The 26,259-nt window shown below is 43.8% G+C and overlaps 1 protein-coding gene across 3 annotated transcripts in view; it reads left to right on the top strand.

The window, feature by feature from the left end:
- The window catches only part of L(2)gd1 (lethal (2) giant discs 1), a 42,089-nt gene that overhangs the window by 13,938 nt on the left and 1,892 nt on the right, over window positions 1-26,259 (top strand). For 2 of the 3 annotated variants that reach the window (XM_077691018.1, XM_077691020.1), the window contains exons 10-24: window positions 1,792-1,908; window positions 5,955-6,109; window positions 8,984-9,056; window positions 9,696-9,869; window positions 10,870-11,009; window positions 12,032-12,088; window positions 14,767-14,904; window positions 16,563-16,621; window positions 17,688-17,804; window positions 19,033-19,097; window positions 20,251-20,295; window positions 20,378-20,430; window positions 22,513-22,564; window positions 23,869-23,968; window positions 24,046-24,136. In XM_077691018.1, the coding sequence (XP_077547144.1) occupies window positions 1,792-1,908; window positions 5,955-6,109; window positions 8,984-9,056; window positions 9,696-9,869; window positions 10,870-11,009; window positions 12,032-12,088; window positions 14,767-14,904; window positions 16,563-16,621; window positions 17,688-17,804; window positions 19,033-19,097; window positions 20,251-20,295; window positions 20,378-20,430; window positions 22,513-22,564; window positions 23,869-23,968; window positions 24,046-24,136 (1,436 nt within the window). The remainder of the gene's footprint in view (window positions 1-1,791; window positions 1,909-5,954; window positions 6,110-8,983; window positions 9,057-9,695; window positions 9,870-10,869; window positions 11,010-12,031; window positions 12,089-14,766; window positions 14,905-16,562; window positions 16,622-17,687; window positions 17,805-19,032; window positions 19,098-20,250; window positions 20,296-20,377; window positions 20,431-22,512; window positions 22,565-23,868; window positions 23,969-24,045; window positions 24,137-26,259) is intronic. The other variant, XM_077691019.1, reaches the window with a different exon arrangement.

Here is a 26,259-nt window from a genome sequence, read left to right as displayed (position 1 = left end):
CAATATCGATGCAAACCAGGCACTTCTAATGCGATGCATCTCACCAAAATACAAACTTAAATTTTGCGGCTTTTAGGAAATTGAGTTTTTTCAATTTTGCAGCCTAGAAATGTGTGCGTGCCAGGAATGCGTTGGCCCGGTTATGGTATGTGTGAATACCCATTAGCGTTGTGCTCATTTGCGTTGTGCGGCATTGATTCATGGTGTTGTTTCTCTGTAAGTTATTTATTTATTCATTTACAGTGTGCAGCGTTCACAAAGGACCATGCAGGCGGGATACATATAAGAATACATAAAACACATTTCAGTACATATAAGGCAGAAAGCTGCAAAAAAGGAACTCCCCCCAAAACATGCTGCGTGTTCGAATTCAATGTTTGCTGATTTGGAATAACACTGCATCAGTAAGACATCTAGATTTGAAAACAATGACAAAACACAAACGTAAAAGTTGTTAAATTAAGTTAAAGTGTTTTCGATTCAAATTAGCGATGGAATTGCGTTGTGAAGCAGTGCTTTTGCCCAGTAACTGCTGTGTAAACAGTGTTGCTTGACCAACTGTTATGCTTTGTTCATGGCAAGGGATGTCGTTGCAGCCCTCGAGGCTGATGAATTAGTGCAAATACGGGCATTTATCTCGACGCTTGTTTGCTTGCTTGCATTAGAAGTCGAGGCTTTGTGCACAGCCTTTTACAAGCAACTGCAGCAGCTGCTTTGTGTTCTCTAATGGCTGTCGGCCTGCCTGGTTCCTGATGTAGTGTATGAAGTGCGAAAATGAATCTTCGAAATGAGCATGCCAGCAAGCAAGGGAACAATCCAGCATGCAAGTGAGCTAGCAAACGGCTGTTTGCAGGCCCCTCCCTGATTGACAGCATACTCGGGTAGCACGTCTCAAGCAAGCGATCACAGAATTGATGGTTAAGTGCAGAGCTGTTCAAAAATATTATCCAGTTTCGGCTAACGGTAGTGTGCATTGTATGAGCGTGTTGATGGGAGACTGGAGAAGTTTTCTTGAAATGAGACAACCCTCCAGACAAAAAAAACAAGGAAGCTCACCATAACGCCTAAGACTTGAAGGTAGCATAGCTGCATGCAACCTTCACTATCATCACGACGGTTTAAGCTTGTGATTGCCGCCGATTTGCTTCTTCGCTGCTCCCGCAACATCCTTTACTCCATTATTGTTGCTTTAGTGTGAGTTTTGTTTATTTTTTTGGAAGTGGTAATCATTGGACATCACCTTGGAGGTGCGTACGCTATGACCTATCTTTCTGTTCCGACCAATAACGGTAAACGCTGGAGATTTTTTTTTTTTTCTTCAATCTCCCAAGTGGGTATGCTTGGCTTGCAAACGTGTGCTGATGACGCTGGGTGGTCGCCACGATGCACACACACACGAGCATTCAAAATTTTCTTCTTTTTTTTTTTACTTCCGGGCGGTCGCCGCCATCTTGGCCAATCTCCCTAAGTGAATTGGCCAAGATTGCCTGGCTTGACAAACGTGTGCAGGGGACGCTGGGTGGTCGTCGCGAGACGCGCACACACGAGTGGTAGGCATTTTCTTGTTTTTTTTTTCAGTGCCAGGCGGTTGTCGCGAGGCCCGCACTCGCGTGCACGCGCTCGGCAATTTCTTGGTATTTTTGAATGCGGACACAAAAAATTAGGATTCGCTAAAGAGCCTCGCCCTTAATATGTCATTGTACCGGCTTATCCGTACTTGGCTTACCCATGCTGTGAACATGCGCCGTGTGTGAGTATGTGGACAACACGTGGTTCTTGTGTGTCTTGCAGGTGGTTCCCCCCCATCTACTGCGGCCCCTGCAGCTAGCCCAAGTGTGCCAACTGCCGAGGCCAGCAAGCAGACTGCAGCCGACACTGGTCCCATGCCGTCCTACATCGACGAGAATGGTGGGTTGGGGGGCACATGGGTCTTTGGGACCAAAAAATTGTCCAGAAAAAGCATTTTTTTAGGTATCGCTTTTTCCTTAGCTTGCAAAGATTTTGGTACTGGAACAGTACCAGGTACTTATAAAAGCCGTAGAGGCCCAGTTCGATGAAAAAAAAAATGCCAATTTTTGCGTAATTTTCTCTTTTTTTGTCACGAGTGATATTGCAGCGATAGGATATTCTACAGAGGTACATCTCAGCATGGAGACCAGCTAGAAAGATAATTTCTTCTGCAGTGTGAAGCTGAATGTGTAAACCATCCAATATGGAAAGCAGATTTTGCATTTTGTGTTTCAGTAGTTGTTTAATTAGTGTTATTTTTAATTGGTTAGCAGGAGTACTTCAAACCTAGAAGTTAGAATTGATGTAAACTTGTATGTGATTGCAAAACAAAAAGACTGCTTCCCATATTTCATTCTCCACAACTTCTGGTATCTATTCATACCTTGCTGGTAATTTTTTGTTGGTTAGTTTTTTTTCTTCTATTTTTCTCAAGAACAGTCCAGAAATATTTTTAATTATCTTGGAAACTAAATTCCTTACATCAAAACTAATCGGATATTTGGAATCAGCTAAAGAAACTGAACAAGCACGTCAACTTTCAATAAGATTGGTGTTACTAAATAAAAAAAAAATTTCGAAGACCAGTGTGCCCCATTTTAAATGGTAGCCACTGTAGGATGCCGATGATGTATTCGGACCTGCTTACACCAAACAGCAAAAAAAAGCAGCTCGCCAAAAATTTGAGATAGCAAGGGATTTCTGTGTAGGGTGCAGCTACAGGGGTGGCATGCTGCACAACATGTAAGCGTTTGTTTAGATTGTGCGAACTATAGAGTTTCGCAACCTACATTGTTCGCTAGCTACGAAAAAAATTAAGGTGCAAGCTCTGCATGCCTCTGATTTTTACGCCATCACTTGGAATGGGTCGCTGGAATTGTGTTTATGCCGTTGTAAGCGTAAGTATGGATGCTTGAAATGAAGTATTGTTTCTGTTGTTGGTTCTGAGCCGAAGGTTTGAAATAAATGGGACACTTAAAATAGCAGGTTGTCTAAATTCGCATTGCATTACAGACATCTATAAGTAGTGTTACTGCGACTGTTACTGATGTCTGCAATGCACTTTGCACTAGATGCTAACAGTTTGTGTATATATTCACATTGTGCGTGTTAAAAGTGCTCTGTATCATTAATCACTGGATCAGCGAAGTGCATCAGGCACAAGTTGTAGCTTCAATTAAGGCTAGTTGAGGTGGCTTCTTTGTTTTTGCTGGTGTGTATTTCTTGGGACACCTTTGCTTTGCTTCTACTCCTGCTTGAGCAGCAAATGGCAAGACCAAATAATCTTAATTAAGTGCAGAGCGCTTTAGGGGCTCGCCTTGTCGTCGTAGCTCGCTGTAGCAGTCAATGTCAAACGACTGCCGAAATCAGGCGGTGCCGCGAGATAGCGGACCCAAGTAGAGCCCGGCGTTCCGTCATAGGGCACCCCGCAGAGGCTTCGAAAACCAAGTGGTTTAAATAGGCATCACCGTTAGAAACTCGTGAAACGATGGCGCTTGCCATACATCTCCCCGTTGTTTAGCGCAAAGAAAACTGCAGGTACATTTGATGCAAAATATATCTAATTAACTGGCAGCACCTGCGTTCATTTAGTTCGGAATGCTCATTGGGTTGGTCTTTGTGTTAGTAAATGAAAAAAAGTGGCCGTGCAATGGCGGCGCGTGCCGGAAAAAAAGCAAGCACAAAAAGAACAGAACTCCCGCTGGCGCTGTTTCAGGCAGGGGGCGCGCGAGTACTGTGAAGGCGGGAAATTTGAATTGCATTGGGTAGTGAGCGGATAACGGCGCTACAGCCCATTATGGCGAATCATTTTCTCTGCACTTCCGTCAGCTTTCACATTGAGTGGAACAGCTTTAATTTTTTTCAAATGCAGCTCTATGACAGGTAAAAAAAGGGGGGTAGTCCTAGAAAACTTAATGGGACTTGGTGTGTCCGGCAAGAGTGTGGCTGTAGTGTAATTAAAGCAAAGCTACACTTAATCGACCAGATTTAGGGGAAATCCCCAAGGTGGAGTAAGTTTCTGCAAAGAAAAGTTTGACATTCAGGTGGATGTCAAAAGTCTGCATTCAGGTGGATGTCAAACTTTTCTTCGCAAAACCTACACTTGGGGAAAAAAAAAGTTGGTACAATCAGACGCAGTTTACACAACTGTCGGCAGAAAATTACCGTGATAGCACTTGTTTCTCACTTTAAACAGAAAACCAGACTTCAAATGGAGCACTTTTACATTTTCAAAACGGGCAGGTACTCTGCCCAATGATTAGGGTACCTTCGTGCATCACTTGCCAGTCCCAAAGATGTCAGGAAGGGCATCTAACCCTGAAATCGATGCCAGGCAATAGTATATATACTTGCGTCTTGTGTTAGCATTGCAGCAGCACATTGTGTCCTCAAATCTCTACCCAGGTCTAGAATGCTGCCTGGTCTGGTAGAAATTATACCATCAGATACCAGTGAGGATAATTTGAAAGGGGAAACTGTATAGGAGAGGCTTCCTTGGACAAAAACAGCATTCCCTCAGCTTAAGGGGGGACGCGGCCTTTGAAAACCGAAAAATCGCGAAATAAGTGATTTTTTGAAAACCATGTATTTGGGTTGTATATATCATAAACTAGCTTCTGTGAAATTATCAGCTCTTAATTCATCGTAAAAATGTAAAAAAACGAATATATAACCAGCCGCAGCATCTCCCGAGGAGCGAGCAAACGCAAAACGGACCCAAATTTCGCGCGAACGCAGCCGCCATGCCGCTTGCCGTAGAGCCGCCATTTTTATCTTGTTTTGTTTGTGGATTCTTGCGCTTTTTTTTCTCGCCATTACTGCTGGCGGCCGAGGCGTGGCCGAGGCGTGATATGCTTGTGATTGGGGGACTTGCAGCGCTTTCGAGTTTCCCGCGTCCCGTGTGTGAAGCTACAATTGGACCGTGCGCCCGCTGCCCGGGCAAGCGAGCTGACGCGCGAACGCTATTGGCTGCTGTGCGTGATGACGCACGCTTCTCCCCGTCCGGCAGCCCGCGCCGCTCGCATCCACCAGATACCCTGCGCCATCGTCTGCTTTTCGCTGCTCCTGTGTTGTTCTGCCTCACTGTTTACCACCTTTTCCTTCGCTTGTCCGCTCATTCTAACTAGTTTTTTGCCGTGCTTACGATCGCTGACGTACTTCAGTAGTTCGGAGTAGCCTGCCAGATCATGTACGTGACCAGACACGATGCGCGGCGTGAACTTCAGGACGCTACACGCGTTCGGTGCACAGAAGCGTTCCATGAAGCTCATTCGCATGGCCAAGAAGAAGGTGGCTCAGAGCATCGCTAACGATAGTGTCCGCGCTTCTTAATAAATTTTTGAGGGCTAGACAAGCCCGTTTTCTGAAAATTTTTGTCTCTTGATTTTGTAAAAAATCAAAACAAAATCATGTTTGCATGTTTGATGAGCAACACTAATTTTAGTGCTGTGCTAAAATTTTTCCGGTGAAAAATTTAGAAAAAGGGCTCTGTCTTGCCCTGAGGTACATATTCAGGAATAACCATAATGAATTTCATAGTTGCAGCACGCTTGGCTAATTCTCCAGGACTGGGATAAGAAGCCCATACAAACCACCGTGGTATTTCCGCATAACTTGAGAACTAACCTCCGTAGCTCGATGAAACTTTGCACTTTTTCTAATGTTGATGCTATTACAATACCCTGAAAATTTGATTCAGATACCTCAAGAAACAAAAAACGTAGCCTTCAAGGGTAGCCTCCCCCCTTAAAACATGATCTGGTTGACCAGAAGCTCCTAACGATCGGGAGGAGCTGCCGTCCCAAACCGAAGGGACAAATATAGGCTTATAATGACAATAATGCTCACACATTCCCAGAATTAGTTTTGTGACCTGCGTGAATCTTTATGGAGGATGGTTATGTCAGGGGTGTTTGCACGAGGTCGGTCTCTCTTGTGGTGCGCAGTTGAGGACGACCCGTCCCTGTTTGGAGGGCCCCCTCCCCCGGCCACCATTATGGAGGCCCTTCAGCAGAGGCTGGACAAGTACAAGAGCACCTTCAACGAGGCCAAGGAGCAGGGCAACGACCGCAAGGCACGCCGGCTCGACCGAATTGTCAAGGTGAGAAGGGCAGACCCGATGATGGAGTGCAGTCTAGTCCAGTTGTAACAATATCCAACTGCCAAGGAAATCCCATCGTTATAATAACTGATAATTGTTATAAGTGGGTTGCGAAAAAAAAGAGGCAAAACAGAGATCAAAACATTGTATTTGCAGGAAAGCAAGGTTGCACTACTGCTCATTTGCAGAAAAGAAGCCATAGTCGCTCAGCTTTGTTTGCCGCATGCAAAACTGGCATGCATCTTTTTCAAGAGCATCTTTGAGTGCTTCAGCTAGCTGAGCGAAAGGTCTTTGGCGGAAACGAAGTCCATGAGGGACTGTATTATGCGTTGGGCTTCCTGCGAAGACACTAACTGAGTAGGCTGCGCAACCACGTCGTCAGATTCATCCCTGTCACCACTGTCCGCAGCACATATTCGCGCAACGATCACCTCTTCAGTGAGGCACCCGGACATTTTCAAAACACCAACCTATATGTCCCATCCGTGGAAAAACAGAGGAAGTTGAAGAGGCATTCAGGGAAATTCAAAGCACTGCACAGCATGTGACACAAGAGGCGAACGTAGATTAATGCGCGAGCAAGCGCCGCGAGTTCGCAAGCGGGCGCTGGTAAGATGCCAAAGTGGCGGTGCTGGAAGGGGGGTTCGGAAAGAAAACTGCTCTCCTCCTCCCCTCGCTTCCTTGTAAGTGGCGCAGACGACTCGTTTTCTGAAAAGTAGAAGGGATGCGAGGCACATCGCGGCTAGCCAGCAGCTGCTCATATTTTCGTTGCGTGCTGAAACCAGATTCAATCGTTATATCCGATATCGCAGCTCTGGACTATTGTAAAGATGATTTATTTTACCATAGAACGCACAAGAAAGTGGACGGTGCCATAGTTGTTCATCATTACATCTGATATAGTGTCTTAAACAGTATCGTTATGAGTGGGCTCGACTGTACCCGCTGCAGTGGCTCTGTGACCAAGGCATCGTGCTGCTGAGTCCAAGGACACAGGTTCGATCCCTTTGCGGTGGCTGCTTTCCTGATGGAGGCAAGAAGCAAAAACACCCAGGTGTCGAGATTTTGGCGCACATTGAAGATCCTCAAGTGGTTGAAATTAGTCCAGAGCTCTCGACACCACTGCAACACCTCTCTATAGCCTAGGTATAGCTTTGGTGTGTTTAAGGGGGCACATGGGTCTTTGATGAGAAACTTTATTTTTACAGTTATGACGATGAAAATTGGAGGACATATGTATAGTTTTTCATTCTAATTATGGATATGAATTTTTTTTGTGTGTGTAAAACAACTTATTCAACTTTATTTGGATTTTTATGATTTCTTGACAGCCTCTGTAAAAAAAACTGCTGGAGGTATGCAGCTGAACAAGGTACCAGTGAACTGCACACAAACCAAGGAGTGCAATAGCACTAACATTATCATTCTATCTGGTCTGTAGCCGAAGTTATGGCTGTTTAAAGTTTGGGCGTGGAAGGAAAAACTTTTCCGGTTCCCACCTTTCAAGCCTACACTTCAAACGGTCGTAACTTCTGCTACAGACAAGATAGATTGATAATTTTAGTGTTACTGCACTCCTTGATTTGTGCACGCTTCACTGGTACCTTGTTCAGCTGCATCCCTCCAGCAATTTTATTTACAGAGGCTGTCAAGAAATCAAATATAAAAATCCAAATAAAGTTGACTATAGTTGTTTTACACAACAAAAAAAATTTCTGATCTACAATTAGAATGAAAAACTATACACATGTCCTCCAATTTTCATCATCATAAATGTAAAAATAAAGTTTCTTGGTTAAGACCAGTGTGCTCCCTTAAAGCCCAGAATTTATTAATTAGGCAATGATTGAATGTTTGTCTGGTCGTAGGAGGGAGCTCTATAACAAGTTCACCTGCGTAATTTCTCTACTTTTCACGCTGATTTTACCGTGTTCTCAAAGGACGTGATTCCCTGTTCCTTGCACAGCTTTTTTAACTAGCAGACAAGATGCGAAAAAGAAACTGAACTTTTATGAAATTTGGTGGGTTCTACACATCACAGCTATATCTGGGCTATCGCGTGCTGTAGTGGAGTGCTACGGGTTGTTAATTTAGGCCACCTGAGGGCTTTTAGCATGTGCTTAAATCTCGACATGCAGGCATTTTTGGTTTTCACGTCTGCCAGAAAAACAGCCACCGCAGCGAGTGGCGTGTCCTCGTGATCAGCAGTGCATTGCCTTAGCCACTAGGGTGATCTTGCAGAAGCTAAATTGGGGTAACGTGGCATCCTGGGCCAGTTGGAACATAGTGTAGCAGTAGGGCCAGTTGTTAGGCCTGGTTATACCCCATCTTTCTCACTGGCCTTATCAATCCAACCTTGCCCATTCATGACTACGCCACTGGCCTGCATTGTCGCACTAATGCACAGTCTTGTCTGTAGATAGGCTCTGATCTGTCCGAGTTGGTACATAATTGGATGGGGATCAGCTTACACTTAGACGAACACTGGAAAGACAGGAAATCCGTAACACACAGGGGGTGTTGTGTATTTTCTACATTTCCAGTGTTTGTCTGAGTGTTAGTTGATTCTTATCTGATTCAGTTTCGTCTGTGTTTACCTTGTGTAGTTAGTGGGAGTGCAAATTGGCCCTTAGCGGTATGTGGGTGGATACATTGTTATCATTACCAAACAGTAGTGTTATCCTGCACTGGAGTGGCTGTTAGGTGCGGCTGTTCGCTGCCATTATCCGTGGCGTTGCACTGTTTTGAGCTAATGTAGGTGATAAATTCCTCTATTGTGTTCGTAAAGCTTCCTCTGTAGCCCTGACCTTGGCGTGGAGATGTTGTTTCTCAAAAAGTGCCTCTCAAAAAGTGCCGCATTTCTGTCCTCGACAGCAATATGAGGACGCCATCAAGTTGTACAAGGCTGGTAAACCGGTCGACTTTGAAGAGCTGCCTGCTCCCCCAGGTAGGTGACACTGGTTCAGTAGGAGTGGGGGAAAACAGTTTACATGGCTCGGGCAAAACGTGGTTCTGTAAAAGAAAACACTAGGTGTACAGGTTGAGGCAACGATGTTTTCCCCGTCAATTGGCATAATTTCACAGTCAGTGCTAAGTTGCACTCTTAAATGTTGATGTAATATTCTTCGATGTAACGACACCCCAGATGTAATGAAATACTTGGCATCAATTAGCCTGGGAAATTACGTGGTACTTAAAACTTTCAGTGCGCAACAGTGTCTTGAAGCTTTATATAATTTGCTCAGTCACGACTTAAAATATCTTTTATGTCACAGGAAAAAAATGTTAATAACAATACAATAACAATACTTTACTTCATCCCAAGAGGGCTGGGGTGTGCTGGAATGGCCAAAGGCCCGTACCGAGGGCCTAGCACAAAGGGAATGGGAGTGTTAGCTTTCTATGTGCATTTGAAATAAACAGGAATCGCTTGTCATCAGTCAAAAACTGAAAAAGGGATAAAAAGTGGGATTTCTTAATTGCAACAAAGTTATTCAGTCATTAGTGCGTGTTTAAATTTCAGGCAGTTTTTATTGCTCCAACCTTTCGGTTCTGTGTTTTGCCTGACCGGTTGCTCTGACATCAGGTTTTGGGCCGATCCCGGTTCCATCCGAGCCTGCACCGGCACCGAAGCCAGAGCCGCCGAAGCCGGCTGCAAAGCCAGCTCCAAAGCCGGCCCCGAAGCCGCCTGCCAAGCCAGGTGCTCCGCAGCCAGGGGCTGCAAAACCGGCCGGTGGTTCTGGTTCGCCAAAGAAGCCATGTGAGTCCCCCTTATGTCCAGTTCAGGTTGTTTGAAACTGATGACACTATTTTGGGTATGTAAATAGTAAAATGAAATCTAAGGTTTGACAAAATCACGTCTGGTCGGATAATAGGTTCATGGTTAAAAACTTGTGGTCACCGACCAAAGGTTTGTTAAAAGCGTAAAAAGGACGTTTCGGCTTATGGACGGAAGCCTTGTTCACAGAAAGAAGCCTTGTTCGGCTTTCGTACGGATGCCTTGCTCAGGCAGGGCAGAAGGCGAAACATCTTTTTTATGCTTTTAATAAGCCTTTGGTTGGTGACCACAAGTTTTTAACTATGTATTTAAATAGTAGTCCAAGTGGCCACTTAGCACAGACAGACTTAGTGCAATTTCGCATATGTCGAGTATATGTGAAGTTATTTTGTGCAATCACATGTATGCACACGCACACATAAAGAAGCAAAATGTACTTTTATCTTGTTTAACAGTCATTGTTATGCAGTAGGGTCAGCTATAACAAGGCTGAAAACAAAAAAAGTATGTCATTATGACCAATCATTGTGTAAATCTGCACTCACAGTGGAGCAGTATGGTGAAGATTTAAAACATGTTCAGCATAAGTATTAAATTACAGGGCTGAAAATAAAATACGACGGCCTGCTGGTAAGCATTCAGCTTTATTGAGAAAAAAATCTGTACAGATAGTTGGCATGCGTGAAGCTTTTGGGTGGCCAGAGTTGGCTGGAACAGTCCCGATCACATTGGTAATACATGATGCACACATAGCCTCATGGTTTTGTGTCTCCACTTGTTACTTGCCTATGAGAAGAAAAAAAAAAAGTTTCCTCTTCAGAAGGCTTTTTGTTTGCTTCAATCTGCAGCTCGGGAAACACGAAAGATGTCCCCAAACGTGCGAGCATGAGTGTGGCCTCGTGGCTGCCTCTTCTTTTCGAAGCCCATCCAGTGTTGCAGAGTAGTAGTATGTGATTGCACGCTTCCTCTGCTCCCTTTGCAGTGCGCCGGGGCCTGTCGACGACCATCGACAAGCAGATGCAGTTCCTGCAGGAGCGGCAGCGGCTTTTCCGGGAGGCGGCCCTGGAGGCCAAGCGCCGGGGAGATGTGGAGCAGGCCAAGGCCTACCTGCGCACCATGAAGGCATGTGCTGCACGTCAATTGCATCCATTTCGGGCCAAGCTTTCCATCTTTTAAGTGCAGAGCACTTTAGGGGCTCCCCTTGTCATTGTAGCTTGCTTGCTCGTAACAAGTAGAACCATACGGCGTTCCGTCGTAGCGGCTGTCGTCGCGGCATCCCGCAGAGGCTTTGAAAGCTAAGCGGTTTATATAGTCATAAGCGTTCGAAACTCTTGAACCACTGCCGCTTGTCATACATCTCCTCGTCGTTTAGCGCAAAGAAAGCTGCAGGTACATTTGAGACAAAATATACGCAATTAACTGGCAGCGCCCGCATTCACTTAGTTAGGAACGCTCGTTGGGTTGGTTTTTACGATAGTGAGCGAAAAAAAGTGGCAGTGCAACGCCCGCACGTGCGGGAGGAAAAGCGAGCACAAAAAGAACAGAACTCCCGCGGGCGCAGTTTCAGGCATGGGGCGCGCGAGCACTGCGAAGGCGGGAAATTCGAAATGCGTTGGGTGGTAGCAGTGAGCGAATAACGGCGCTAGAGCCCATTATGGCATATAACTGCTCTGCACTTCCGACAGCTTTCACATTGAGTGGAACGGCTTTAATTCTTACCTTTTAACTAAAAAATCTTTATGCTGTACATGCTTCTTCAACAACGTGCAGAAATACAGACCAGGACTAAGTGTGTCTTGTCAGTTTCTTCTTGGTCTGCATCCTTTTTGGGCTGTAGACAGCGTACTATTGCACACTAGCTCAGTTTTTTTTTTAACTTGACGAAGTGTGCAGTGTTACTATCTGGCCCATTTTTAAACTGGGCTAGTTTGAATGAAAGGTTATATCAAAGGCCCAGTTATATGGCAGAATGTAGATTCTATGGTATTGGAGTTAAATTCTGTGCTCCACTGTGCGACGGCGTTGTAACCCTGACACCACTTCTACCCTCGATGACATATTATTTTTCTTCTGATGCTGATTGTCTTTTCAGCCTGTTCACTTGTCTCCTCGAATTGATGTTTTTGTTGTTATTGTCTCTGCAGGGAATTGACCCCATGATCCAGGCGACAGAGTGTGGCCTCCCCATAGATGCACAAAGTGTAAGATGCACTGACTCCATTCTTCTCAGAGTGTATTTATTATGTGGTTTACACTTTTTTTATACATATAGTGCCTGATTTCGCAAAAGTGATGTCATCTCTGTCTTTTTAGATGCACTGTAAAGCCTTTGAGGCACACATCATCTAAGCAATTTTTAAAGTTCAGTCACGTTACATGAACTGAAGATTCTAAATTAATACCACGAAACACCAGCTGCCATTGTTATTTTCAACAAGAAGCATTCCTTAGTAAGCAAAAGCCATCATGGCCTACTGCTGACACTATATCTTAAATAGCAATGGATAAATAACAATTCTGGACAACCTTACACTACCTCATGTTTTTCTTAATTCAGGAATTAGGATAAAAAAATCAACCTTTTAGTGAGGGAATGTCCAGCCAGAGAGAGGCAATAGCGAAGTTGTAGAGCACTTATGTCCTATATTGAAGCTTCTGTAGAAATTTCTCACTTCAAGGAGAGGTTGTGGAACGACTGTGCTCATATGAAGTGTGGCAAAATCTAGGTGCGTGAAAGCTTTGAAGGAAAAAGCTTTAATAAGGTGTTGAATAGTGCAGGTATGGCGTGAAATCGTGGCTGCACACGTGCTCTGATAACAACCACGTGATGCAAAAAAAGAAAAGAAAGGGATCTCGTTTGCAAGAGTGAGCCTAGTTGCAGGGCACTTGAATGATGTACTCTGCTGGCAATAGGTTGAATTTTGCGGGTTCTGTATAAAGCTCCGAAAAATCTTGCTAATAGAACGTCCACGGAAACTGCTGCATTTGGTGTTTGTTGAGACACTTTGAAACATTGTAATAGAAAATTTCGGCTGAATTCACTTGTGAGAATGTTAATTGTTTTACCTCGGATAATTTCTATTAACCAACCGAAATGCTAAAATTCAGTTAGTCGAAACCTGTCACACAGCTAATTTCAGTGTTGCCGTAGACCCCCAAGATCATCAGTCAAAATGATCGGCTGTAAATTTTTTCCTGTTTTAGAGTTAGGTGCTTGAACAACCTTGGGAAAGTGCGAGTAACGACGTAAAGTGCTGATTTTAAAGACTTAGTTACATCGTGGTTGAACTGCATTCACTGTTTACTGACATTGAATGTTTACTACAGTGCAGATCATTCATACTGTATCTACTTTTAGTGTGGGACTGGATTTAATTGCGACCTCTGGTTCTCCTACCATAGAAATTGATGGATTAGTACACGACTTGAAACGCAGTCACCCGAAGAACAATACCAGCTTTAGTGCAGTTCTTAATACGGGGGGAGGCACAGATTGAAAAAAGCAGCTGGGGAATGGCGCATTGTTTCAGAGTTGCAAAAAAAAAAAAAAGAAAGAAATAAAGGAAGGAAGGGGAGTTAGTCATCAAATGCAGCAAGCATTCCTTTCCACTTCTAAGTTGACACAGGAAAAAAAACACCCTTTTGTTTGCACACTCATTGTGCCCTGTTTGAAGCCACCTGATAACTAACCTCCCTTTCCCCTGATGGGCCTCTAAAGATAGTGAGCGACCACACCACGAACTCTGTAGCAGAGGGTTCTGCTGATAAGGAACCGCTTTCTGCCCCTTCACATGTCTGATGACGTATTGCGAGCCACTGCATTGCCGGTTGCCGCTATCCCAAGGCTGGGCTGATAAGCAGCTGCCTTTCACAACACCATTGAAGGAGGTAGCATGATGGAAAAGAAGAGAAGGGAGAAAGGTTTGCATTCGGATCACGCTGCACTGGTGGAATTGGCTGGGCTTGTGCTGCTACGCCACTCTTTGTGCTAAACCCCTAGAAACGGAAAATACGGTCGAAGTGAAAAGCCAACAGAAAACAAAGCGAAAGCTGCGTCTGCAATTTCGAAGAACCTTCCAACAGCAGTGGATGCGAAAAAGAGTTTGATTAGACGCCGTGCCCGAGTTTGTAAATGGCGTTCATTCGGGCAATGGTAAATAAGGAATTCTTGAAAAGTAGATTGTGCATGTGTGTTGGACTGATCATTTTTTGGCTATATAGTGCCGCTTATATACTATATAATACCGCTTATATACATATTTTTGGGGCTCCCGTGACGTACGTTGTAAGTAGCCCTACAATTCCCGTTCCACTCGACAGGGTTGCCTGCTTGGGGTTTGTAGTGTTAGCAGTTCGTGAACCTGACAGCTGTGGCCTGCACCCTAACCTGGCTATTGTCCTTTTATGAGCGACGTTGTTTGCGCATAACTAATTGAGCTTGCAGGAGGTAAAAGTAAATACTGTGCTGGACTTGCTGTGTGGTGGTCCAACTGGTCTGAGACCTACGTGAGGCAGTGTGTGTGTTGACTGCGATTAACAAAATGTTTGGGAGAGCCACCACCCCCCCTAGGCAAAGCAAGATAGGCGGATTGGAGGCAAAAAAACAGCCATCGTCTTGGAAGCAGCCAGACAGACAAAGTTATTTGTCTCCAAAGTTACTCCATTTGCTCAAAACATAGGGAAAAAAAAAATTCTGATGAGGTTAAACCCTTAGCAAGCTAATCTCCCGACCCCATATGCACGCATCGTAATTCCCATTTTGTTTACTTTATAGTGCAATTGTTAGAGGTGGGAGTAGCTTGTGGACGCTGCACAGACCTGCAAAATGGCACAAGGCTTACGTAACCTGCCTCCCCCTTCCCTGCCTCCTCCCCTGCAGATCCCCATCCCCCCTCAGCTGCAAGAAGACTTTGTCGTCGTGGAGGCGTCCGAGTGCGAGCCGGAGGGCGAGGGAGACGACGAGGGCGTCCAGGAGATGTACCAGACCCTCGAGCGAGAACTCGTGGCCCAGCACGAGGTGAGGGCTCACCTTCATGCAACGTCCGTGACTTGATTTATTAGGGGGGGGGGGGGGGGGGGGGGGGGGGGGAGGTGTGGATCAGAGGAGCAAACTTTCTTATTTCTTGGCGTAGTGCAATGAAGTTTGGTAGGCACCTTGGAAAGCACTCCAAATGGTGATATTAAATGATACCTTCAGTAGTTTTTGTGTTACGGAGATATACATGTTGCCCGCTCATGGAAAGCCTAGTGAAGTGACGAAACATGGTAGGATGTTCTGAATACTTGGGAATTGCAGTCAGAAGAAGACTACAGGGTATGGCATTCTTAGAATTGTTTTTAAACCCTGTGTATTTTTTTTATACAGCATTATTTTCACCTGTTACCGTTTGGACACAACTAGCATTGGCATAAATACTAAATAAAAAAATCTGTCCAGTGGTTGCAGTAGTATCTTCTCCACAAGCAACAGGTAATGCCTGAAACGCACTTGCGAGAAAATGGCTCTCAAAGTTTACTGAGCACTTGATGTCTCTCAAAAGGCACCTTGCTGTTGTTTCTAGAGAATGAATGACCTCTTGGGCTTTTGCCCCTTGATCTGCTGTGGCGTCGCGAAAATAGCTGTTTTTCGGCCATTGGGATCGGTTTCGCTTCCGCCTCCGCTGACAAAATAATTTTTCTAGTGCCTTTATAGGCCGTTTTTTGGCACAATATTTGTATACAGCATAGAATAAGAGTTCTGGAAGCCAAAGCAGGTAGTTTCCAAAAATAAATTTTTTTTTTTGCGATTTCCACAACCCGATTCCTGCGTCCCCCTTAATATTTGTGCATATTAGCATTGGGCTCTCAACCTGTGCCTCTTTATCATTAAGGCACGCGGTAAAAAATTGTGTGGCTGGGCTCCAGGTGACTGATCACTTCGTAAAATGGTGTCCAAACTTTATGGCTGCCACATGACCGCAGTACGTAGAGCCTCCATTTCAAGAACCTGAGGTACAGTCGCGTGGGAGTTTGCTAATTTCACTGCCCACGGCAGTATGTCTAATTGATTAAAGTCATTTTTTTCAGTGAACTGTTTTATTGGCGAGGTGGGTCCTCAGTCAGTCCCCCTCCGTGGACATAGTGTACTGCAGACGTATGATGTCTTTTTTGGAAAATGTCGGCTACAGCACGCTCGCGAATGTGGCAATTCCTGCGGCACTGACAACTGTCACTATGATAGGGACATGATAGACTTTTAGCGTATGTTGTCATCTGCAGTAAGACCGGTTGACACGGAGATTTCAAACAACATGCAACCAACAGTTAGCACCCAGCACAGTCCAGCCCGCTTATAACAAACACATCCGAAACGGAAATCAGTTACATCCGTTTTTCGCTATATCTGGACATACAATCTATTTATACAAATGGAAACGGGAAACGAAGGTTTGTTCGTTAGAGCCGGGATTTCGTTAAAACCGGCTTCGCTATAAGTGGGCTATACTGTACCTGCTTTCTTGCTAGCAGAAAATGAGATGTTCTTGAGAGTTTATTTTTGGCTGCTTCCTCAATGCACTGCTGTTGGGTTCTATTGTACCTTACTTTCTTTCTGGCCTGAGCAGTAATTCTTGCAGCTCCTGTAAACCCTTGCTGTTGTGTTGTGCATCATCAACCCCATTTGCTTTTGCATTGCAGCTCTGCATCCAGAACAAAGACCACTTCTTCAAGCTGGGTGACGTCGCTTCCGGAACCAAGTAAGGGCCTGAATCATCCACGTTCTGTGTCTTAGCGTTTTGGCCCAGGATTTTTTTTTCCAGGACAGAGAAAAATTGGCAGGGATAAATAGATCACTGAAAGAAGAAGCTGCTGTTCCTGTGTACATAACAAAAAAGAACGCAATCAATTTCTGTACTGACCTTTAAGGGGGGACATGGCTCTAAAAACAATGTCTTTTAATTTTTCAGTAAACCCTGTGAAACTTGTCAGTCTTGCTACTTTTTTTCCACTGATTTTAAATATGCCATTGATATTTTAGTAAGTCAATTAGTTAGTAAGATAATTGAGATAATTAGTCATTTTTAGAGGAACAGTAAACAAAACAGTGTTACCCATAAAATTGTGATTTTCCAATACTGTGAACCCTGGTGAGTGCAGTAAGAGAATCGGTTTTTTGAAGCACCACTTGGAACTAATTGTACAGCTCATCAAACTTTGGTGTTTGAAATGGGCATTCGGACTGGTTCCTTGCCACTGGTGCCACCAAGGTTTAATGAGCTGTAAAATTAGTTCAAAGCAGTGCATCAAAAAACTGATTCTCTTATTGCACTCACCAGAGTTCATTATATTGGAAAATATAAAGATTACAATTTTATGGCTAACACTGTTTTGTATACTGTTCCTCAAAAAATGACTAATTATCTAATTATCTGGTAGCTTTGAATTACTCAAAAAATAATGGCATATTTGAAATCAGTGGGAAAAAAAGCTGCAGGCCTGACATGTTTCACAGAGTTTTCTTAACAATTAAAGGAAGCTGTTTTAAGAGCAGTGTCCCTCCTTAAAATTGAACCAAACGTTTAGCTTGTTCGCAGCTCCAGGAAACAGCAGCTTGAAAGGAAGTTGTTAAAAGAAAAGGAGTGAAATTGATGTATGCCACCAAACAGAGGAGAGCCAGAAAATGAGAAAGCGCTTAACAGGCAATGCAAGGAAGGGGAGCTAGTCTGCGTATCTGGCGAGGGCAAAAAGGCTGCTACTGTTGTTTTATTGTGTGGCCTGGTTGCTGTGAACTGGTGGTATTGCCTTTTCTGCCCCCATCACCAGGTTTGAAAAGCTCGCCCACGACACCAACCGAGACCTTCTGGTTGTACGAAATCTGAAGCAGCGTCGCGATCCCCTTCCACGCTTTCACTACGAGACCAGGGTGTTCTCCATTGTCAGGTAAGGCCCTCTGATGTCATGTCAAATTGTGTTGTCTCTGGTCAGGCTTGATGCACATGCAGGATAGGAGATAACAGAGGTTTGTGCTGACCCTGCGTTATTTCAATGCTCTTGCGTGAGTGCAGAAAATATTCTCACTTTCTCAGAAGATCCCCTAGTTCACATTGAGCACTGGATTGGCTACTGTGAAGGATGCATATTCGCTAACACTTGGCTGTTCTCGGCCATGTTTTTAATCTGCATCCACCCTTGAGGTGAAACCCCACTCAGTGAACTTTTTTTTGTAAAAAATTTAGTTCCATTCCTTTTTTAAACATTGTTGGCGTCACCTGAGGTTAGCATTTGCACGTCCAACAGAGCAGACGTTTATTGACAGTTAACACCTTTGCAGTCACCTAATACCCTTTGCGTTTTGAGTCATTCTTCTGGGGCTGATGGCCATTTCTGAGCCACAAACTATTCGGGTTATAATAGTTGGCTGCTGGAAGCGGCATTCAGAAATGCCTTACCTTTTCTTGGAAACCATGCCTTAGTAAAAGCTGATAACTCAGCCTCAACTTCCTGGCATGGTTTGAATAAGTTTGAAATGCACTGACCAAAGAATAAAAGTAAAAGACGTTGGCAGTTTTGGATGTCTTTTTAAACTGCTTTGTTGTTGTAATGCCCTTTGGGTGTCCGATAAGGAGGGAAAAGGTGTATGGCATGTCGAACGCTTACTCTTTTTTTTTTTTTTTGCCAATATTTATACACGCATGCGCTCGTCTGGTCATCAGAGATAAACCTTGCACAGTTAATGTGTATTTTACAGCTTGTGAATTAGTCATGTGGGTTATAGTTCGAGGCTTGCAAATGTGTGAGGAAGATTGACTTTAATGGTAGTTGACATTCTAGTGAATGGGGCATAGCATACAATGTGATTCAAAGAAATAAATAGTTGAGATATTCCTATTTCAAATGTTTTCCTATTTTGCAAGTGCCATTATTTAGCACTGAAATTTTACCCGCATTTGTCACTGGAAACATTTGATGTCTTGATCATCTGTGAGTATTAAAGTATCGCAGCCTTGTGGCAAGACTTGCATAAAAAAATGTGGCCCATTAAGTCAAGCTTAGACTTCTTTTTTGTAGAGTCATGATGTATGGCTATGCAGAAGATCTCCTGGACATGGGGTGACATTGTGCTTGAGGTCCTCTAAGCCGAGGGTTCTGTAATTGTTCATGCTTCCAGGTGCAACCATGACTTGACGGACAGCGATATTGAGGTCTCTGTGGTCAGAGCCGTCAACCTCCCAGGTTAGTGAGTCTACTTGCTGATAGTCTTTGCAACCTAGTTTGAGTGGTATGCTGTGTAGTGTTGTAAACTCAATGTTTTATTACATGGCTGCCACTTTTCCTTAATGCGGTTGGGTGGGCTAGTCTGTCTCAGTTTTAGATAAAATGGTAAGGTTTAATTGCACACACGGTTGAATTGACATTTCAATCTGTTGTTGTCATTGGGTTTCTAAGAGAGTTTGTTGGAGCATTTAAGACTGGCAGTTTCGTTATGTGTTCATGAGAATGTCTTGTAATAAGTTCCTACGTGAAATGTTTTACCTGCCTTTTTTTGTAGTTGCTCACGATAAAACAAAATCAGTTATTGGGTGTGCAGTGGAATCTTGTCAAATGGAAGTTTTCTAATGGGATAAAGGTTAAAGGAACTCTCGAACACATTGAAGTAAGCCACTCACAGCTAAAATAAACAAACACTACTGTGGAGTTTTTCTTATGGTGGTTGCTACTTACATCGAAAGACAGTGCTCAGATTCCTTCATGAAATCACTAAATTATCGCTAAGGTCAGTCAGTCATTGTGAGTCAGAGCCTAATGCTACTCATTGCACATTTTTATGACTGTCTTTGGTTAAAGTGTCTTCCTACTTCAAGTTTTTGTCACTGGGGAAACTGGTTATTGCAGAATTGTGTACTTCCAATATGCACTTTATTCACGACAGTTACCCAGTTTCAGTAGCGCGCTTTGTCAAGCTTTATCTTATCGCAGACAACAGGAAAAGAGCATCGCATCACCAACACAAATATTTGTTTAGAAATTCGTTCTGTTATTAGTCTGTTGTTTATCTTCGGAGGCTTTTGTTGTTTACCATTGGCATTTCGTAACGCTGTTCCAGGGATGCTACCTAGGTGGAATTGACTTAATGTTTGGTAGTGACTTTGGTCTTCTGAAATTCAAAGAAAATACTCCTTGTATTGCCTGGTTTTCTTGAATATCCAAGCTCTGTTCAGTCTAGAAAGATTGACGAAGTGTCGAGTGTTAGTTCCGCCCTCATAGTAAGAAGCTCCTGGTGGTTTTGGAACTCCTTGTGTGTTGCGCGGTAAAGTGCGCCCCGAAAAGTGAGGAGAGCGTGTGACATGCCTGAAGTGTCGCCGTGGTGTCTTTGGTGGCGCGATAGGTCGGAAGGTCACAGTCCAGAGCGCGCTGGCTTGCGGATGTGCCCGTATGTGTTTCTCGCGACCGGTCTTCGCCCAAGTAAGCTGTCCTTTTTCCTTCTCTCACACGCCACACGCACCACTGTGCAGGGAAGGCTGACGACTTGGACTCCTATGTGATAGTCACATTCCCTTTTCCCAACGTGAGTGGCCAAGCTCTTTTCGCATGCTTTTTTTGCCAGTGCACTGAAGTGGCAGCGTGTTCCTTTTATTTTTTTTTTTACGTCTGTGGTAGCTTGGGGCAAGTTTTATAACCTCTTCATTTTAATGAGTTTGTGTAGAGGGAGTCCAAATGCTACAGTAAAGCCCAGTTATATCGAACAGCGCGAGGATTGTAAAATAGTTTGGTATAGCCAAAATTCGATATGGAAAGTGAAGCAAAAAAAAAAGCTTACATGAGAGCAATCCGGGCGACAGAGTCACCAGCTAACGCTGAGCTCTTACCACCCTGCAGTTCACTATTGATACGACACTTTCTCGGAAAGAAAACAATCATTTATTGGGGTGGAAGAAATGCGTGAGTGTAGTCTGCTTCTTGGAGCGCAACGCGTTGCTGGTGACTGCTTGCTCCACAGTACCTAAACAGTCGACAAGCCCTGTGATCGTCGCTGGGACCACGGTAGCGACGGCTTCGCTTGAGCTCGGAAGCGGTATGGAGTGCTCGGCGTCTTCGACAGGGCGGAGACAAGCGGGGGTACAAGCGACTAACGGCAAACCCAGCGAACCGAGCAAGTGCGGGCAGCGAGTGGCGCGGACTTGAATATCAGTGACACCGCAGCCCGCATTGGACGCGCTCCAGCTCGCGCGGGAGTCTGCGCGCCGATGTATTGCAGGAAAGCCTGCCCCATGCCTAAGGAGAGTGAAAAATCCGGCGCGGGAGAGTTCGATATATCCATTGTGAGCAAAATTGCGTTCGATATAAAAAGTTTAATATGCATGTAATTTTTATCGGAACTGTACAAGGGTTCGATATAAGAAATAATTCGATATATATCTGTGTTCGATATAAGGGGGCTTTACTTTATTTCGTATTATAAAATTGAGCTGCCAGCCTTTTCACGCAATGCAGAACTGTGTACTGTTGAGGGTTTCATGGCCCAGCAATAAAGAAAAAGAATGCCACACTGGAGAGAAGTGTTTTTTTTTTTTTAAGCTCACGTGTGAAAACCTCGTAACATGCTTTAAAGTTTTCAGAGGCATGTTTCCCACTCTTGGAAAGTACAGCTTTAGGATGAACCTTAAATACGAAGTAGTCGTAAGTGCATCCTGGGGTCACTGAAAGAATCTCAGAACTACGCACTAGCGAGTTCTAGGTCTCTGGCTTGTTTGAAAGTAGTAGTAGTAGGTGTTGTCATTACTGGGAAGAATTCGCCCATCATTATTTGCCCATCGGTTGATTAGGCTTCGAAAGCCAGGGGAGCTGAAAAATGAAACGTAACTGCAGTTGCTGCAACATTATAGCACCTGCTTTTCATTAATGCAAGCACTAACCTGACTGTACATATTGTCACATTGCCAAAGACAATGCAGGTCTCTTCAATGTTTATTGGAGTGAACTTGGGCTCCGTTAAGAACCGAAAGAATACACAACACAAAAACGGCAAAATAGCTGTCAACAAAATGATGTGCACAAACTAGCGTCGGCGAATCGAATGGCGCCCCTTTTGCCCAGCGAGCATTTATCTTTCCACGCTATACTTTCCAGAATCGTCGGAATTGCATCGAGAAAGAGTAGCATTCTAGTCAAGTCAAGGGGCGACAGGCTTAACACTCTCTTTATCAAATAAGATAGCCTGTGCGGCATACAAAAGAAAGCGAACATAACACGCGCTCTGCTTAGAACTCAGACAACACTGGTGGGTGAGCCCAGACACTGGATACAAGACACATAAGTAAACAAAACAGAGGCGTCCTCGTCTTTTTTGCGCTAAGCCTCCCACTAGGTGTGTACCAACTAGCCCAACAACACATTTTATTGCAATATATTGTGACCATTGTGTTCAATTTGGCAGTGGCAGGGGTATTGGACCTTGCCGTAACCGCCTCACTGCTTTGCCATGGGCTGTGTTAAGTAAGAACTCAACCAACCTAATATTTTGAGACTACTTATTTTGGACAGAACACAAAGTGTCAATTGCTCTTGCATGAGCGTGAAAAATTTCTGCTTGGGCTTTGTTTACAATTTTGGTTTTTGTCTGAATTTGTTGTTTGCGTACCTTCTGTAGGATGCGCCACAGTCTGCAAGAACAAGAACTGTTAAAGACACTACGAATCCAGGTGAGACCTACACTCACAGTTTGGTTTCGTTATAGGTGGGCCAAAAATGTACTTTGGGGCTACACAAGGGTAAAAGATACAGTTTATTAAATATGTTTGCTAAAAATACACACGAGGAGTTTTTGATCGTAGCTCTAATTTGACCTTGTTTAGACCACTCTAATTGTAACTAATGTTTGTTGAAATAAGATCGGAAACCTGAATTTTAAAGGGACGCTGAAGAAAACCAGCAAATTGTTTTTAAACGAAAGTTCTGACCTTTCTATAGCTATTTTAGCATCGATTAGGTGCTGGAAGACTCCTTAGTTGCTGAGAAATCTCCAATCTAACAATGCATTTTTTCCCCACGTTTCCCTCATGTGATTTGATGACGCAAGCAGCGTAAACTGGAAGCAAGTGAGGCAGCCGTGACGTGTAGCGGTGTAGAAGCTGTTGAATACAATGCTACCACGTACCAAGTGGCTTCGTCATTTTTGGTCAAAGCAGTCATGCTTTACTGAATGCCCACATATTTTGCTGCTCTGGACAACTAAGCAAACAGTTTCTTTATGGGACCTGCGATCAGAACTGATGTTCTGTTGAATTTTTATGTAGTATCATTTCTAGGTTGTGTGAAGGTTGGCCAACCACTTGTCCGTACTTGCTTCATCATGTGCTGCTGTGGTGACATTTTTTTTTTCTTTTGGCGCAGCAAAATAACGCAGGGGGTCGTAATAAAAATGTCTATGCACGTAGTACTGTACAAGGGTCACACAATTATCTGACCGACTGTTGCACCGGGTATTGCACCGAAACTGAAACGAAGTTGTTCGCTTTTGGGGTTGCGGTGTTGTGATCTATCAGCGGGGCCTGCACCATATTGTTTCTGGCTTTCTTCTTGTTTGTCGACATTCAAACATGTCACCACGAAAACTTCCAGATAAGTTTTTTTTATTGTCGAGGCATATTGTTAAATATTGGTCATGCGATTTTAACCACCTCTGGTGCGAGTTGCGTGGTATAGCCAGTGATGGTGATACATGTCTTCACGTTTTTGCAATTTTCTACCCGATTTTAGAAAAGCTACACATAAGATTGGTATATTTGTGTTCTCGGTGAGCGAAGCTATCAGTCTATAGCTTCAGTGTCCCTTTATTAAGTGCAGTGTATTATATTAGTTCATACTTGTGATCTGTAAATTAGCTCTATGGAAGGAATGTTTATAGTACCGAATGACATTGAATACATTTAGAAGTGCTTGCCTAAGCTCATTGTGGAGTACCATTGAATCACTTCCGACACACTCGCTTTTCCCCCCCTTTCAGAGTTCAACGAGACCTTTAGATTTGAGGTCAACCGGAAATCTCGTAGCCTTGCCAGAGTGATGAAGCGACACCCCATCAAGTGTGAAGTCTGGGCAAAAAGGTGCGCCTTTGTCTTCCTCTGCTTAATTCGGAGCCCCTTGTTTGTGACATGCCTGTCAGAAACTTCGTTCTTTACAGAGGGTTTTTGCGAAGCGACGCTAGTCTAGGCACAGCATCAATCAAGTTTGAAGACCTAGAGAGCAAGTGTGAGCTTCATGACAGCTATGATGTAAGCCCTTTGCTTATTCATTATCTGTTTATTATTCTTTTTAAGAGCGAAATTCTCTTTATTTTTGGTCTTAAGAGCGAAACTGTTTTCGGCTATGATACTTGATGTCTTAGTTGTACACTGGTTGCACCTCTGTCGGCATGAAGACTTAAAGCGTAATTGCAAAGCAGCTTTCATCACACATTTGTAATTTGCACTAAGAGGGTTTGGCCAGTCCACATGGACAAAAAAGAAACAGGAAACGACAAAAAAAAAAACTTGTGCTCTAAATACTGCGTTGGTATACAGGTATATACTGGCATACAGGTATATACTGGTAACACGAGCTGGTATACAGGTATACTGGTATACATATACTGGTACATATACTGGTATACAGATATACTGGTGTAAATACAGGTGTACAGGAGCTGTTTTTAGTTCAGTTTAAAAATAACCCAGCAAGTAACCAGACCCAATCTGAGTGTTAAAATGACAGCCCTACAAAATGTTGCCTTTATGCAGAATCTCTGTGCAAAAATGAGGGATTTCCTTACACACCACATATTTCAAGTGTTTGCAAGGTGCTAAAGCACACTGTACATTTCATGGCAAAGTGTGGGTTCAGACGTGCGAGTATTGACTGAGCACAAGTTAATGGAGGAAAGATTTATGTATGTGGGCACCTATTAGTGTTTTGCACAGAACAAGAGAGAGGAAACCGAAATGAAAATATTTTTGACTTCTGAGTCGAAGTTAACTGTGAAAATAGACTACTGTTTACGGTAATACCACCAAAGATGCAAACATGTCGATCACAATTGTGCGTGCGGCTGTCGTCAGGTGTTTTAATTCCTTATGGGAGTGTGGCGGCTTTGATTTTGCCTGCCGAACGTCTAAGAGTGTCAACGTGTTCGACATGATAAAAATTGCAACAAGACGGGGATACAAGGAGAGGCAGTTACACAGGACGAGCGGTAGACGACGACATCATCGTCATCGTCATCATTTCTATGTCCACTGGAGGGCAAAGGCCTTTCCCATAGATCTTCAAATATCCCGGTCCTGTGCTAGCTGCGACCAATTTATTCTCTCAAACTTCTTGACATCAACTGGGGCTTTATTGACGAGAAAGGCAACATACATATAAACGCGCAGAAACACTAAAAAAGAGATGGATGGCGCAGCTTTCAGAGAGAATGTGATTGCAGCTTTTTTTTTGTGTGCAAAGCCAGAGAGGGTCTGCTCATGCAATCGTTATTTTTCTTGTTAATACAAAACGGCTCGAAGATTCCTTTTTGCTGTTGCGTCCTCTAAACCTGCGCAGGACGCGTGTTCCCTGAATGTCAATAGAGTGTTTCAATTACGTGCTTCAATAGAGAGGCGGGTGAGAGAGCTCTAAGCGTGCCCCCGCGGTTATATCTGCATTAGTCAACGGTGTCGCTGTTCAACGTATTGATTGTGACAAGTGGAGCACTTGAGATAAGCCTGGGTCGGCTTGGCTCGGAGGACTATGTGGCTTATGTGCTCTGCGTGTCATGCAGAGTACTTGTGTTGAACAGAAATGCCGTTAAGAGCATAACTTTCAGCATACAGGAAATGTGTTGTAGATGGGGTTTTTTTAAACATAGGAGCCCATCATCATATTAACAGTAGTCATTTAAGAAGCTTGACATATTCAGGGAAAATAAAAATGTGTGCCTGTGTGTGCGCACACTTGCGTTCATGTGTGCGTTATATTGCAGGGTGTTTCACGTAAGCTGGATGAAGGATTGAAATTAGAGATCATGCATTTTTTAGCAACAAAGTGATAGTGATAATTCAGACTGGAGCAAATTGTCGGACCCTATTTTTTACGACTTAGTTATTTAAGAATTAGTTGGCGCGAAGGAGTTAACTTTTTGGCGAGTGAATCCAAGTCAGAAGCTTCAAAAAAATTTTCAATCGTAAAGTTCCAGAGTGTTAAAAAAGAACTTAGCCTCGTTTTGAACACTCTCACAACTTTGTAATCACCTGCTAACTTTTGTTTTAGATAATTCTATAATAACTTAAAATATGGAAATCGGGTGGTTCACGTCACTCTGTAGGACTAATATCCAACCAGCTTGTATCAATTGCGGTTACGATAACACACTGGATACAAT

This window comes from Haemaphysalis longicornis, unplaced genomic scaffold (assembly GCF_048455015.1).
Source record: "Haemaphysalis longicornis isolate Haplotype H1 unplaced genomic scaffold, Haemaphysalis longicornis Haplotype H1 scaffold_10, whole genome shotgun sequence".
In the NCBI taxonomy this organism is placed as follows: domain Eukaryota; kingdom Metazoa; phylum Arthropoda; class Arachnida; order Ixodida; family Ixodidae; genus Haemaphysalis; species Haemaphysalis longicornis.
Note: the sequence above shows the minus strand (reverse complement) of the source record. Positions and strands in the feature narration are given on the sequence as shown.